General features: G+C 29.2%; 1 protein-coding gene across 1 annotated transcript; it reads left to right on the forward strand.

Annotated features, from left to right (window-relative positions):
- The first annotated feature begins 465 nt into the window (after positions 1-465).
- Positions 466-12,529, forward strand: LOC119673258 (protein commissureless 1). The gene is made up of 2 exons (XM_038084513.1): positions 466-1,315; positions 11,855-12,529. The coding sequence occupies exons 1-2, from the start codon at positions 778-780 to the stop codon at positions 12,445-12,447; spliced, it is 1,131 nt and encodes a 376-aa protein (XP_037940441.1). The 5' UTR covers positions 466-777; the 3' UTR covers positions 12,448-12,529.
- The last annotated feature ends 4,858 nt before the right edge of the window (positions 12,530-17,387 follow it).

Genomic DNA, 17,387 nt, shown 5'->3' on the forward strand with positions numbered 1-17,387 from the left:
GAAACGACACATCCAATATGCGCAAAAAATTGCTTCCTAAGTTCATAAATAAAAGATTAAACTTGAATTAGGTCAGTAGCGTGTGGTAGTGAAATATGCAAGCTCCAAACGGCTATCCCATCACTATCCCACCAAACGACGAACCAGTTGCTGTATAGAAGTGGTGCCTCTTCCTTTAGGAGCAGATGAAAATATAAACAAAAATGCCACCTACGCGTGTGGCACAAACTCTTTTCCATTGCACTCTGACCTGTGGCATAACTTCATGCTTGTTGAGCAAACTAAAAGAGCGAGGCAAAGAGTGCAATTTCCCTTTGCCAAACTCAAATTGAGCGTATATGTTCAACCACCAAAGGTTAAGTATGAACAGTGTTAGTTGTCTGTGTATCCAGCAGATACAAGATACAAGATACAACCGTACTTGTGCCTCAGCGCAGTACGAAACTTGTTACAACATCGAGTTGTTGTGCGAACGTTGTTTGGAATTCTAAAATTCAGTTCGATTCTTACGTTCAACGTGTGCAGTTGTCGTCTTCGGAATGCGAGTTCAAAAATATTAAAATCAAACAAAATCAATTCAGAAATTCCGTCAAAATTTTGAAGACGTGAAATTATGTGAAGACATGTGTTGTGTTTAAATAAAATAAATTGGCAAAAATTTAATACAAAATTATAGTGTCCAATAATTAATCGAAATTGAAAAAAAATATTTGTGAAAAACTAAATTTAACTTAAAATTTAAAAACAACAAAATTAATATAATTTAAATATAACAAAATGTCGCACAACGTTGTTAATTATTTATTTGACATCAACACTAACACCGTCACCACCACGGCCACTACACCAGATACACCACTAGCTGAGTTTATTGCTTCTTCATCTTCCATACTCAGTTCGGAGCAACATCACAATCAAATTACCTTTGAAATCCCTTCACATCGTGACTTGGAGCACATCAACACGTTGCACAAGTTCAATTCATTGTTGCAACATATCGGCAATGTAGCCTACGATACTGTCACTGGTGGCCCAGGTATCTCATCCACTGGTGAACCACACAATCCACTTGTTCTGGATGCTGCTGGTCATGCCATCACCAATGAACAAATTTCCAAGAGCGCTGTTCTAAATTTGGCCGATTTCAATGATGCTTCCAGCAACTTTTGGGAACGTTGGCTTGAATCCACTGACATGCACTCGGTTATCAGTTATTTGTGGTTTGGTGTGGTGACTGCATTACTTATCCTATCAGTGATTTTCATCATGTTCACATATTATTTTTATCGCAAATTTCGGCTTTGGAAAAAATGCAGTAAGTATCTTTTGATTTTGTGTGCAGTTTTATTAGATAAAAATGAATAGTGCTTAAAAGAAATTTTGGGATGAAGAGGGGTGTAGCACCTCTAGCAAGCAAATAATTTTAGCCATACTATAATTGAGATATAAGATTAGTACTCTGAATTAAGCATTGTTTCCATTTTTCAAGCAAAATTCGTTCCATATCAATTTGTGGGAAACCCCTCTTTTAATAAGTTCTCAAGTGTATTTGAAGTAAGTAAATGTTATTGTTGATTCAGCAAACCCTTTTTAAATGAATAGAAGAAATATTATTCCCTTTGATGAAAGAAAGTAAAATAAAAAATAAAGCAAACTATATATATATAATATAATTTACTATATATTCTTTACTATATAGGTATATCTATATATTATATATGTAATATATAATAAAAACATGTTTTTTATATATTTTATTATATGTGTAATGTGTTTATATATGTTGATATAGATATAGATAAATATATATATATACGTATGTAGAATATTCTCTTTTTTCATATTCCTTAAGAACTGAAATCAATACTATTATGATTAGTTCTTTAAGTTACTTTTTATAAATGACATTAAAATCCATAAAAAATGCAGTGTTTTAAGTATAAATCTATTTACCTTGGCGTTTCTATTATAGTCATATAATAACTAACTTAAACCAGATTAAACGATTCGATTTGCTCTACTTTCATAAAGTTATCCATAAAAGTAGTCGTCCAAAGTATCATTAATTTTTTAGTTACAGTGAAATGTTAGTACCAGAAAATAGTAACTTTTTTTAATTAATTAGTTTTCATATTTAATTTTTAGTTGCTATTTTGTATTGGGATGCCTTCACAGTCTTGCAAATAAAAATAAATAAATAAATTTCACTTCTATATCAAAGTCTAGACAATAAATTTATAAACAAATTTCAAGAAAAAGTTATTCGCTCATATAAAATAAACAATCATTTTTAACATTTCATTATCTAATGTTATTTAATATATTAGTCATTTTTATTTCAAAGCAAAATCAATTATTATTTCATATAGTTTTTTTGTGGTATTCAAATTAATGCCTTTAATTTTGCTTTATTGTATAGAATTTCTTCTGGTTCTTCCCCTTTTTAGGCACAGTATTGAGATCATTAATTTAATTTTTAAAATTATAACTTATTTAATGAACACACAGCATTTTAAGCCAATTGATTATTTTTTTTATGTTGAGCCTTTTCCGAGTTAGTGCATCTGGGCACTTTTACCCTTTGAGAGCTGTGGAGTTTCTGCAGAGTCTCACCCTTCTCACTGACTAATTTGTGTATCTCTCAGAAGCTTCATGATTATTCCACGACTGATCTAAGATCTATGTACCGCCCCGTGCGGTTAGTTATATCTCTGTTTCTCTAACTAATAGGGGGTTCTTAATATTCTTAAGAACCTTTAGTTAAACATATATTAGATTAGTTATAGTATTCAAAACATAGTCTATTGACTGAAGTTTTTGAAAAATTTTAGAGATTGTGATGTATGAACTAAATGATAGATGGTTGAAAACCATTTATAATATGAACTTATCATGCATTTGGTTAATCTCTATAAGGTTTTGTTTTTAAGACAAACCAAATCTTGTTTTTTTAATTTTTTGAAAAGTGCCTTCTAATTGAAGAGTTAATTTGTATATGAACTGAATAACAGATTTTATTAGATTTTTATATATAATTTGAACTATAATTCCGTAATTGAGGAAAATAGACCTCAATTACGGCTAAAATTTAAGTCATAATTTGAAACTTACTTTTTTGATTTTTTAAGAAGTAGTTTTCTCATGAAAGGCTGAGGCATATGTACTAAATGAAATATTCCATTACGATTTCTTTGAAATTATCTGGACTTCTTAACACACATCCGTTTTTATCTCTTACATCGAGTATTTAAATATCCAGAGCAAAGCTCATACATATTTTTATTTAAAATATGTTTTTAATTCCAGAAGTTGTTAAATGTCATATAATTATGTTTAGGTTTGTTGCAAAGGCAATGGACCCAAAAACACAAAAATAGCTCATCTCTAAAAGACTTAATACTTTTTAAATTGGTTTACTAAGCTTGTATTCTCCAACTCGAATTTGATTTAAAAATCATATTCTTCACTTATATTGTTGTTCATTATTTTAGTTCTTGAGATTGTCATTTAGGTCATACATTCATAATATATTAAATGAATATATTATTAATATGTTATGATATATTATGAGTTTAGCACTAATATTTATTGGTATAATTATAGCTTATTATTAAAGACATATATAATTATATATTTCAAATACAATTGATCAGCGTAACCGATCTCATAGTTTGCGGTGCGCCATTATGCTCTCCAATGAGTAATTACGATAAATGTTAATACTCATATTTTTTAATACACTAATTATTATAAATAATTGATATTAGATTTATTATATATTAAATAATAGGCAATGAATATATGTATAAGATCTATTGTGCGCCTATAGGCCTAACTAAGACAATTCTAGACTATTTATAAATCTCGTAATTGTTGTGGGCTTAATATTACCTATTTGATTTGAGACTAAGATTCCGCTTCCAAGATAGTCGAGTCTATGTCTTGACGCCGCTGAGCAGTTGCATAAAATATGTTCTGATGTTTTCTTCTCCTCATGACAGAGTCGACAGGTATCACTTTCTATCGCACCTATAATCTTCAAAATTAGATAAGCAGCAATAACATTTCCTTGAATATTTGATATATGACAACTAAAGCAAAATTTGTATTATTTCTGCAACATTAATTTATGAAATGTTAATGTAAAATTTTAAATATTTGAACTTTTTTCTTTCATAAACAATCGTAAACTTTTAATATATTACAAAAAAGTTATGTGAGGTACGCACGATTTTGTGATATTTTCATTTTGAAATTTTTTATCACATAAAATTCTTCTGCATAAAAGCATTCGTTCTATTTTGACTTTGAGTAGGAAGTACTTAAGTACTAATTTCGAATAAAATTGCATTTTGAACATAAAATTCCTTAAAAATGAAAATGCTACAAATATTTTTCATATTAACCACTTTTCACAAAAAAAAAATGGGGAAATGCTTGCAACATCGCTCCCATGCAACGTAACCCAGCAAAACCATAAATTTTCCGCTACAAAGACACTGAGTGTCATTGAAGCTCATAAGCAACAAAGCGCTAACTTTTATGTCAGCTTTTAGCAAAAATATTGTAGTTGCGATTATGATGACAACATTTTGTGGTAGCAACAACGACACCAACAACTTCAACGACACCAACAACTTCAGCAGCAACAGTAACAACGACAATCTGTTGTTGGCGCTTTGAGTGGTTTTTCTTATCAAAACCAATTTATCCTAGCGTTGCTAAAATTTTAACAGTAGACGTTAAAAATTATGATGTACATAAATAAGAACAATGCAGATGTCAACAATGTAACATGAAACATTGCCATTTGCTAAATGATACGATATGAGCCATACCAACGCTGCTACGCTGCGGGTAAGGTAATTTGTTAGTAGAAGCCAAAAAAAAAAAAAAAATTCTTAAATAAATAAATAGAACGTGTGTAATTTTATGTAACAAAGCTAAGCATGTCAATAAATTTAAAATGATTAAAGGCATCAATACAAAATTTAATAAAGTTAAGTTGCACATGACTTACTCAACCAAACACTTGAACATGTTCAAGCACACGAAGGAACCACCCACTAAAGCCTACCTAAACACCTGCAAGGATTCATGAACTTATATTACACCTGTTGCCTAACACTCTGCCATCAATGGAAGGCACGTTCAACTCTGAACAGCACATTTGCATACGTACCGTTTCCTACAAATAAGCTGTCAAAATAAACTGTCAAAGTGTAAGCTCCTAAAAATATTAACTTCCCTAAAATTTACTTAAGCATTTTGTGCGAGATACCAAACACATTTTTCCTTAGTCCTTTTTTCCAGATCCTGTTTTTCTTTATTTTTTCGTTGCTGTGGTACGCTAACATTTTTCAGGTTGTGTTCTGCTCTTTTGGTTCACTTTCTGCTCCACTTTAGTTACTGCCTTTAAAGTAAAGTACAAAAATGATTTATTCAGTTGGTTGCTAAAGTTGCTGCTATCGTTGCTATTGCTATGCCAGCAATGTTGTTTGAGTTACCAACAAAAGTGTCAAACTGTCAAACTGTCAATATTACTAATGAGCTTTAGCAATTTCTTTACGTAGACAAGTTTTGCTTGTGCAGGTTAACTAAAAGCAATAAACTTTCAATGTATCAATTAAATTGTTTGATGAAAAAGTTTTACTTTCACTTTACCAAAGCATAGATACAGGCGCTTGACACAAATAGCTTAATTAGTTTAGTAACTGGCATTAGTTTTATAGCTGTAGTTACTCGTTGGTGTCATGTATCTTTTCTCTTAGAACTTCTCATATATACTTTATTTATTTAATTACGTACGAACGTGTGTCATTTAGCATTTCTTTGGCCTAATAATAAACTCGTAACAGTATTAGTTTTTATTTACGCCAAAAACTATGCCAAGCTTTTTGTTTAATCTCCTTAGTCTGCTGCTTGTGTGTAGCCACAATTTTGCCACTCTTAACAGAGTTTTACACAAATTCAGTTAATAAATACTTAAATAGGTTTAGTACGTCTTTGGAAACCTTAAGTATTCAACTAAGAAATTAGTAACATTTATTAAGCTGTCACAAGTAAACAAATGCTTCAACATAGAAACACATAAAATATAAGAGGTTGTGTATTGGAACACGAACACACACGTTTCTACTTGCAATCAATTAGTATATTTTGCAGCTACTTCAACTTGTATATTTAATTTATTAGCTGCCAGCTCAGGTTGCTAGGTTAAAGGAAATTCATTTAGAATTTGAAATAATGTGGCAACTTCCTTGTTATTAAATATTCAAACACTGAAACTAGTTAGGTATAGAAGATATAATATTTATTTCTAGTGAATTCTTTAAAAATGCTCTGCATGAAAAAAATTATTAAATTGATTTAATAAATAAAATTAAAGTAAATTGAAATCTATTGCCTGTTTTTAGGAGAAAAATGAATAAATTTTTATATATAGTATATATGATTTTTCAAAAATGAATTGGTGAATAGCAGTAACAGCTCGTCTGTGAAAAAAATGCCATTCACTTTTAAGGCTTTATTGGGGGGTTTATGATGATACACACTATTTGAAGATTTCGGCAATTATTTCCAGGTTCCTATATTGAAACATTAAACGATTTTTTTATAAGAACAAACCTGACATTATACTTGATAACTATATTTGTAATATCACAGACCCTTAAATAGAGACTATGAAAAATTTCAGAACAGTGCAAAATTTGATAAGAGATACTTTTTCCTTACTTTGTACTTGATTGTATTATTTGCAATATCGACAACCTGGAGACTCTAAATTTTATAAGTTTTATTTTTTGTTCAATTTAGAACAGTGATAAATGGGATTAGAGATACTTTTTCTTTCCTTTCTACTTGATTACTATATCTGCAATATAGACAAACCCTTAAAGAGAGATTGAAGACTCTAAATATTATGAATCCTTTTGGTGAAATTCAGGACATTGTTAAATTGGATAAGAAATACTTTTTCCCTCCTTTGTACTTGGTTGCTATATCTGCAATATCGACAGACCCTTAAAGAGAGACTGAAGACTTTAAATATTATAAATCTTTTTAGTCAAATTCAGGAAAGTGACAGATTCAGGACAGTGACAGACAAAGATACTTTTCCCTTTCTTCTTTTCCTTCTCTCTTCTCTTCCTTCTCTCTTCTCTTCCACAACTACATACGACAGTTACAGTGAGCGGGTGACTTTTAAGTACGGTACTTTTTTTTGCACAGTACGAGGTTACCAAGATCATACAATCGGATTGTTAACAGAAAACAGAGAAAATGAAGGCTTAGGTGTCCAGTCAGTATAATGCTATTTTTGGTAAGTAAGAGAAGAGCAAGGTCACCTCTTAGAATAGGAAGTATATGAAAGCTTTTTATATAGCCAAACATATTTTATTTAATATTTGAAAATATAAACCTAAAAGGATTTTAAGATCAATTAAAATATAATAAAAATTTAAATTGAATAATTTAAATACTATTTATAATACTTTGATTTCAATTAAAATTGTATAGCAATTTTCACTACTATTCGCAAAAAATTTAAGCAAAAATTCCCACAAATAAACATCAACTTTCGATGTGCAATAAAAGTGTGGTTAAATTTATCAATTTTATTTATCTTATAACGAATTAATGCCACATATATTTATCTATATGAACAGAAAACACCATAAAAACATGTTGCATTATACAAATTATACACATAGATATATATGCATTTATTGCTAACATATGTAGTTATTTTCTGTTTATTTTACTTTAAAAAATTTTATAGCAATAAAAAAATTGCTTAAAATTTATATGAAAATATTTAAAAGCTATAATCTAAAAGCCAAATAAATTAATATTGAGCGCCTAGCATGTATGCAATAAATATTTCCGTATGAAATAGAAATTGATTAAATGTTTTGATAAAAAATTTATGTTGAATTTGCATTTTATTGAGTGCAATGAATTGAAAAGTGCATACATAAATTAATAATGCAAATTTACTCTTGCATTTTATGGGTTAAAATATTTAGTGCATTTATAGCACAGTTTTAGGCAATTAAAATTTATGTGCTGAAAACTGTCAAACAACTACCGAGGCAGGAACAATAAAAAAAAAATACAAAAGAAAACCATTTAAAAATAATTGTTGGGCAAAAAAAAAATTGTCACTATAGCAGATGCTCATAGTGAATTATTGCCTACTTTGCCGCATTTTGTAATAAAATTTCGCATAAAAAATTAAAAATTAACAAATACACCAATATGCATAAATAATAAAAAATTGCAGGCACAGTTATAGGCGCACAAAAATCTACACGATTGCATGCGCCTCACCAAATGCAAAGTGTACTCCAGTAAATGGCATGCAATGAATTTAAATTGCTGCATATGCTTGGGCGCACCAAAAAGTAAAGCAACATAATAAAATATATATAAAAATATTTTCTTCTTTTATATATCTTTTTCGTATATGTTGTATTGTTTTTCCTTTTATTTTTTTTATTTTTTATTGCTGCATTTCAACTTGTATGCAGCATTTTTTAATAAATGATGCCTGCTTTTTATTATTATTTTTCTGTGCATAAAATATTACAGATGCGGCATATTGTGCCTGTTGGTAACTCTCACACATGCTAACCCAAAATTGCCATACCATGAGAATGTGCATATTCTATATAGTAGATCCAGTGTAAGCCAACTCAAATGCCGCAAAAAGGCAAAAATATGCAATAAAATCGAAAAAAGAAGAGTACGGTAGAGAAATACAAACACAAATTGTTTTAAAATAAGAGACAAGCCATAGAACAAAACAGCAGAACAGATACTCATGCACACTTACTCACAGACATGGCACATACTTTATTTAAATACCTTAATGAACAATTTAAAACACTGGCTAGTGTCAGTCACTCAGTCAGTCAGACCGGTTACCACTCATAGTTTAAACATAAATAATTAAAAATAAATTCCAAGAGTAAAAATGCTGATATGCGCCTGCATGTATGCCACGAAAGCAATACGGCAGTAAGTGTGGCTGGCTTTTAGGCGCTGACATGTTCAATTTTCAATATAGTAGAAATTTGAGTTAATTCAATCAACATTCTTTCAGGCAAATACTCGTAAATAAAGTCTGCATGTGGATATCAGAATTTCTGTGTACATTGACTGACCTACTGCAGCTCAGACACGTTTAATGGTAAATAAAATTACGGGCACAAAGACATAAACTGAAAATGTGTTGAGCATTTTTCAGTGCCATTAAAATGCAATTTAGTACAAATAATTTTGAGGAGTGTTTATACGGGATTTATAGAAACATTTGTGAGCTTGTAAAGTACACTCAAAGTTTTTTATACCTTTTAGTATCTATAGTTATATGAGAATTCACAAAGAACTTTTGTGTAAAAACAAAAAGTAGAACAATTTTGATTACGGTTTTCAAACGTTCAATCTATTTGAATATTTTCTACTATCATTCGTATTGAGGTGACCCAAAGGATACACTGCATATATTTTCTCTGACAAACTTCGGTATTTATGCTTAAACTTCATTCGAGTATTAATTTTTGTGACATACGAGTATTTCTTAGGTTATATTTATTTACGTGCTCAAAGATTTATACACGTAGTGCAGTTAAACTTTGTAATTGAAAATAAAGTTTGGGAACTAAAAGGATTGCAACAGACTTCCAGTTAAATTTGTGTATATATGGCATATTTAAGATAGTGGTATGCACTTTGTGTAATTTGTGTAATTGAAATGTAGTTAAGTCAAATACTGCATCCAAAGAAATACCAATTCAAATTTGCATGAATTTCTAATTTGCAATTCCAAACAACTTTATTTTCTTTTTTATTTTGTACTATTGAAAGAATATAGAAAGCTATAGTAAAAAACAAATATCTCTCGAATTTCAATAGATTTTATCAGCAACCGAATTCAAACTCATGCAACTGTCAACATTATTGAAATAGTTTCTGATAGTTTCCAACTGTGTGCCAGTTTTCTGGTGTTTTGTTACTTCATTTGGTTGCTTCAATGTCTGCTGCCATGACGTACATCACACCTTCATTTTACTTCAACATAATCCGGGGAGACTAAACATACTCCCACAACATACACATAATAATATATCTATAAATTTTGAATGCATAGCGAAGAGATAAACAAGTGTTTCCTATCTCCGATAAAAACTTCACTGCGCACTATGTCAAAGCAAACAACACTCAAACTAAGACTCATCAAAATTTGACAGCTCTAAGTGTGTTGAGCAAGTGATTGTAGGGAAAAGAATTAAGTGAATTTAGTATTTTTTTATTCGTTTCGAAAGGGGATACTAATCTTTAAAATGTAAGATTGTATTTCTATATTTTTTCTATTGATTTTCAATTATGGCATATCCTTTTTAAATCCTTACAAGTCTTTTCATATTTTGGATTATTTATTATCGTAGAATTTTTTTCTTTGAGATGTTGATATAAAATAAATTGATTGACACTTTTTGTGGTTCAATCAAGCTACAAAAAATTTTAAGAACTATGAAATTTTAGGGAACACAAAATTCTATTGTATTTTTAAAAAATAAAAATAGCAAAGAAAATTATTATAAATGACAATCTTAAACACGAAATTTCACATAAACAGAATTTATCTTTTTATTTCATTCACTTTTTTATGTCCGTCTAACTTCAGTCTATAATATGCAGGAAACATAACGTATAGGAAAGTATATAGGTAGCACTGATTGATGGTAAACATTGACCTCTGAGTACCTAGAAGTACAAGCTAGAGACAGAGTTATATGAGTACTAGCTGTCTTAAGGGAATTAAAAATATACCTATAGTTGCTAATGGTGCGATTGTGTCCCTATTACACTTCTGCAAGCAAGTTCATCAATATAGCAGTTGGTGTGATTTTGTAATCCCATTGCCTCAATATTTTTATGAGATTATTCTGATTTTTATCTATTTAGTAGAAATTTTTTGTGTCCCTTGTAAATTTAAATATAGTGAGAATTTTTTATATAGCTATTCCCTCAAAATTATCATTCAATATTACATCCAGCTTACAACCGTATAGTATCACAACTTTTGTCAAAGTTGGACATGTAATCAATCTGAACGAGATTAGTATAATACTTCCACTTAGCTATATGAGATCCATAAGAAAACACTAAAAACAATGACGATAAAGATATGAAAACACGAAAATAAGAATGAAAAAGATATGAAATTGTAAAATAATACTTAATCATAAAATAAAAATTACTTTATATTAGCGGCGCTGTTTATTAGCCACTGCCTAATAAAATCTAACATATCTGGCAAATTAGACTACTGTTTACGTACAGGTCAGGTTAGGTTGTCCGAAGCCATCTTGAGCTCAAACAATGATCCTTTGTAGTAGCATAAGATTAGCTGTACCGAAAGTCCCAAAGATGACCTTAAATAATGACCCATTGTAGTACCATAGGATTAGCGTTTGTTCATACATAGACTAGAGGTCGACGTACCAGCAAATCCGAGTCCTCCCATTAAGTAAAAATCAAAATGACAATTTACGAACAGTATAAAAAAAATTAAGGTAAGCTTAAAAGTTTTAGTGTGATCAGAATTAATTGAATTTAGGAGATCTGGCGCCCTGAGCTATCAGTACCAGTGAGCGCACCCATAACTCCACTATTAGTAATGCATATGTAGAGAACAAAAATTTCTATAATTTAAAGAAAAATTCTAATATTGAAATTTAAATATGAAAGTTTACTTCTCCTCCTAGTTAACTTTAACAAAATTTAATTAAAATCAAGTCACGTTTCTGTTTAACTAAACAATACATTTCGATTATTCTATTTACAGATAAGGACATACGAGCACATTTGAACAATGACATGTACCCAGGTGGTACAATTGTTACACATACTAGTCAAATAGATGGCAATGAAGCTGCTTACTATCAAATGGAATCACCACCCTGTTATACAATTGCAACTGGATTGCCAACCTACGATGAGGCACTACATCATCAACACTTCTCATTTGGCATGAAATTTGTGTACCCATCATTAGCTGCGGTGCATCATCATCCAGCCATAACTGGTAATGGTTGCACAAACATAACAAATTGGGAAAAAGAAGATTTAACATCGAGGCGCAAGGAGAAGGTATCAAAGCAAAAATTTCATAAATTGATAAGCGTCGATATGGCACCACCAGCATACGATGTTGGCGCCAGTGTTGCTCTATTGTCAACAAATGAAAAGTCCGAAGCGATAAGGATTTCAATTATGAGTCCCGCAGAGGATGAGCGACTAAATGTTTCAAAAGCGGTCAGTTCAACGCCCACATCACCAGTAACTTCATCAACAGCAATAAATGTAAAAGCAACAATTGACAACAATAATGTTGACGATGTCAATGATGATGAATTTGTTGGAGTTGTTGTGGCGTGATTGACATCAACTCATTAAGCGTCAAACATTACTTCATAATGTTATCCTTGTAAATATGTAAATATAAAACACAATGTTAAAAAGAGACTTATTAGTATTTATTTTATTTGTTAAATATTAAATTTGTATATTTTAATTAGTTTTTTTTAATGATTTTTTTTTTGTATTTATTTTAGTTTTTAAGCAAGACTGAGTATTATTTATGTATGAATTGTATTTAATTTTTTATTTAAAATTATTTTTAATTTAAGATCAAATTGTATTATATTCTATAAGTATTTATATATAAGGAATAAAATTTCAAAATATATTGAGTCATAATTTAATTAAAAAATTAATTGTTTTGTTTTTTTTTTTAATCTTTTTTCTTAATATTATTTTAACAACTGATATAGTAAGTGTTTCAGTAACATTATAAAATTAAAAAAAATTTGAATATATATGTTGGGCTATGATAACAAAGTAGCATATACTCCTATCGAAAAAAGTATAATTATCTTAAAAAATTAAACTTTTTAGTATAGGAAAAATAATTTTTATACCTATTAGCTATTGCTTGAAATAAATAACTTTAATAAGCTTATTAAACATTGCATTTTAGAAATTCAAACCAACAAAATAAAATATTCATATGAATAGAAAAGTTAAGACCTGTCATAACCATTCTATAATATTACATATAATATGCAATAGAAAAGGATATCACATCATATAAAACATTTAAATAATTACACAAAATAAAATTTTTAATTTTACTGAGTATTTATATTACGGCAACTCTCTATAAAGTCTCATCAAGCGTTTACACTTGCTTGACTTTGCCAAGATTTTTTCATACACTGGCATATTTTATTATAATTAAATAATATGCTAAGAATGCACCTCGACCTAAAAGATCTGTTGTGCACCTAAAATCCCAACAAAAACAATTCTAGACTATTTATAAATCTCGTAATTGTTGTGAGCTTAATTTTACCTATTTAATTTTGGGACCAAGATCACGCTTCCAAGGTAGTTAAGTCTACGTCTGGCCGCCGCTGGGCAGTTGCATAGAACATGTTCAGATGTTTCCTTCTCCTAAATCATCGACAGGAATCATTGGCATATTAACATTAAAGTTTGTAGACAATATTGGAAAATCCATAATACGTATTTGTAATTGAACAGAAAAATTTTGCGAAACTAAAGCAAGTGAACCGATTACTATCAATTAGGGGTAGTCTCTAACAATTACTGGAATATGGTGAACAAAAAAGTGTTAACTGTGTTCGAAATTGAATTTCGAAATTACGTGGTTTTATGGGGTTATCCTCCTTACTTGGTATGTGTCTTTATATTTATATGTTATTTATATAAAACAAGCTACCACATGTATCTACCCTAATTTGCATAAACATTTTTCTATTGGTAATTATTTGAGGTTTGTAATATAACAAACTACTGAGCTACTTGAATTGTACCTTCCAAAGTAGACAGTTGTGACTTCATAATACGTGTTTTATTAAGATATTGCTTCCAATATACGAAAGCTAGCTTATCGTATTCCTCTGTAACTTTGAAACTAATTTTTCATCTCTAGCAAGAGTAGGGAACATATATTTATCCTACTTTGTTTTCTGCTTCGTTGGAAAAGCTTTTTCAGCTCTTATTAGATAGTATAGGTGCGTTTAGCACTCCCTAACGACTTTCTTCCCTCTCCCCTCTGACTTTAATTCTTTTTGATTATCATCTATAACAGTTCAGAAAAGACTTACTTGCAATACCCTGTGATGTTTTTGTAGTAATTGTCTTGTTTTTAAATCTAACCATGCATTGTCAAAGAGGTTGCTATTTAAATTCTCAGCTTTAGCGATTTTCCCAAATATAAGACTTTCGTTTTTTGATTACATAGTTGATCTATTTTGTTTTTCTAAGCTTTGGGAATGAAATATTTCCTTCTTTGGCAATTTTTGTTGGAAATATCCCAAAGCATGTTGTCATTAGAGACGTGTATTTCTAATTGTTGAGGTCAATATAATTTTATAGTTTATTCTATGGGGGAATAAGGAACTACATATCTTCAAGACATTAATAAGTACATACTCCTAAAAAAAGCTTGTTATTTTTATAGCATATGACTCTACCGTATGTTCCCACTATTCAATCAAATCCAAAATCAGATAAGGTAATTTCAGTTAATTCTCAAATTTAATGCAGTATTTGAAGAATACTAACTTTGTATGCAGATTTGTCGCACTGAATTATATATTAGTGATGTTTTTCGTTTATCGAATTTTTGTTTTCAGTCACAGAGCAATTAAATTATCAAAATGAGAGTCTTTATCGTCGGTATTCCAGAATAAAGCAATTTTTAGCCCTGAAGATATATCTTTATAATTCGCATTTTGACAACTGAAGGCAATAGTCAATTGAAGACCTTTACTCAATTGTTGAATTGTTTTCTGTTTGTTTATTAGCACAATCGATCGGTCAAATTTAAGCGATTTATATATATATTTATTTCACTGATGGTATGTCAAACTTAATGAAAAACTATCGAAATCCTGAGAATCAAAAACCGATCTTTTACTTAACAACTTTTAATATATACTGTAGATTTTAAGACGATTAAGGTGTCGTAAATGCGATTATTACACTAAACTATCGCAAATTGGATAGCAATCATTTATCTATCATTTCTACCTTTCTGTTACTGAAATATGAATACCTTCGGTAAATATCTGCCGCTAAAACGACATATCGTTTTAATTGGGTTCTTTCAAAGGTATGTACATCTTTGTATATTATTCCAATAACCAATTCGAACATTGGTTCAAGTCTACTGAAATAATTATTTCGTCAATTTTGTGTTAATTTCATATTTGTATATTTTAAACAATTAAAAAATAGTTTTTTAATATGATTAAAAAAATTTTTATTTTAAAAATAAACTCTTGAGTGTTTTTAATTTTAACACACTTAAAAAAATATATCATAATTTGGCATTTTATTAAACTGAGTTTTTACATGTAAAAGATAATAAATAAATTATTATTATCGCACTGAAAGAAAAAACACTGAACAATTGTTGACAGCAGCTAAAATGCAATGAATAAATAATAAATTAACTGGAGCCCATTTTCAGGTGAATTTTTTGCTATTTGAATTGAAATGAATTAATTAACTAAAATTAAAATTAATAGCCTTAAGCAATTAAAAGTATTCATAACATATTAACGGCATTTAAAATATTCATTGATTACAATCGGCAAATAATAATAACAGTTTCCGATGGTAACAAATAATTAAATGTGATGTGGACGTCAAACAAAAAAGAGAAAAATAAATTAATGTGAATTAAATATTTAAATTATGTAAATAAAATTAAAAGCTGATGAATTGAAGTGCAATAAATTTGCAACAATTTGCTATGAATTAATAATGAAACTCACTTCTCTATACTGAAATTAAAAAAAAAATAAAAAGTTTAATAAGCAAATTGATGTTAAACCTAATAAACAATTAAAACTAACTAATGTTAAAGTAACAGTGAATTGCACTATCACTATGTTAAACTTTAAAATTATGTTAAATTAACAGAAATTCTGCAAATCTGCTAAAGAAATAAATGCACGCTATGCTGTAAATATATACTAGTATAAAAATATATATAAAATCTAAAAATTGTCAAGATAAAACATAAAAACTTCATAAACTATTTTTAATATTTTATAATACATTTCACAGATTTTAACATAAAAACTCACATGCTCCCTAAAAAGACTAAAAAGCATTAGAAATGTCTACAAAAAAGTTAATTTACTCTTAAGAAAATGATTTATATGTGTGTAAAACAATAAATGTCAGCTAATATATGTTTAATTTAAAAAAATAAAATTTAATTAAATATACGTATATATGTAGGTATATGCAACATTTCAAATTTATTTAATATAGATAAATATATGCTATTTAAAAAATAAACGAGATCATTGTTTCATTTTATATACAATATGAAATAATAAGATATTTAGAAAAGAGGATAGTTTAAATCAGGGCTGTCCAGGGTACGGCCCGCGGGCCACATGCGGCCCACGGCTAATGTTTGTGCGGCCCGCGACATAGTTTTAATCTACTATACTTACGCAAATTTACTTTTGGTATACTGGTAAAACCACATTATTTTATTTTTATGGTATACCAAATAAATGAATTTAAATTGATAAAAAATAAATGAATTTAAATTGATAAAAAATAAAACTAATTTATAATAACAACTATGAACGAAGGTTTTTATTTCTGCGGCCCTCCAATCTGTACAGTAATTTGTATTGACCCACGTTCGCATATGGTCTGGACACTCATGGTTTAAATAATCAAAAACGTTAAGGAAGTAGGTATATATGAAGAGTAATTAACGCTTTTGAATTTTTCTTGATAAAACGTTAAAATTTTATAAGTGCTCTAAATTGTGGATTTTATTTAAATATTTAGAAAATGTACTTTCAGCAAAGATATTTTATTTCAGTAACGCAAGTTTATAAGGGACTAATCAGGGGTTAAAAAGGACATTAATAACTAATATACCATAGTCATATTGATAAGACCCAGCAAAAACCAAATTTCTAACGTATAGTTATAATGATAAAATGTTTTAACAGAATATTTCTGGAGTGTTTTTTATTTTCTTCATATAAGCAACCGTAAAAATTATACACATGAATCACTGGATTCATGACACTGACAATACTGAAACAGTTACTGACATATATCGATAATAACTCTGCAAATATCGACAGAAAATGAATCCAATTTTTAACAATATGCAAGTCTCTACTTTATCAGGATAGTCCAGCGACTATTCAGGTATCGACTCCAGATAAGTGAGATCACAGAATTGTAATGACCAATGCCCTTAATAATGAAATGGGTCTTTCTGTGTAAATTTCATATAATATGTT

Source organism: Teleopsis dalmanni, chromosome 1 (genome assembly GCF_002237135.1).
Source record: "Teleopsis dalmanni isolate 2A chromosome 1, ASM223713v2, whole genome shotgun sequence".
In the NCBI taxonomy this organism is placed as follows: domain Eukaryota; kingdom Metazoa; phylum Arthropoda; class Insecta; order Diptera; family Diopsidae; genus Teleopsis; species Teleopsis dalmanni.

What these genes read in the sequence shown, in the direction of transcription:
- LOC119673258 (XM_038084513.1), top strand. Translation starts at nt 778, where the DNA reads ATGTCGCACAACGTTGTTAATTATTTATTTGACATCAACACTAACACC. An exon ending in TCGGCTTTGGAAAAAATGCA is followed by an intron (nt 1,316 to 11,854) that starts GTAAGTATCTTT and finishes TTCTATTTACAG; the next exon opens with ATAAGGACATACGAGCACAT.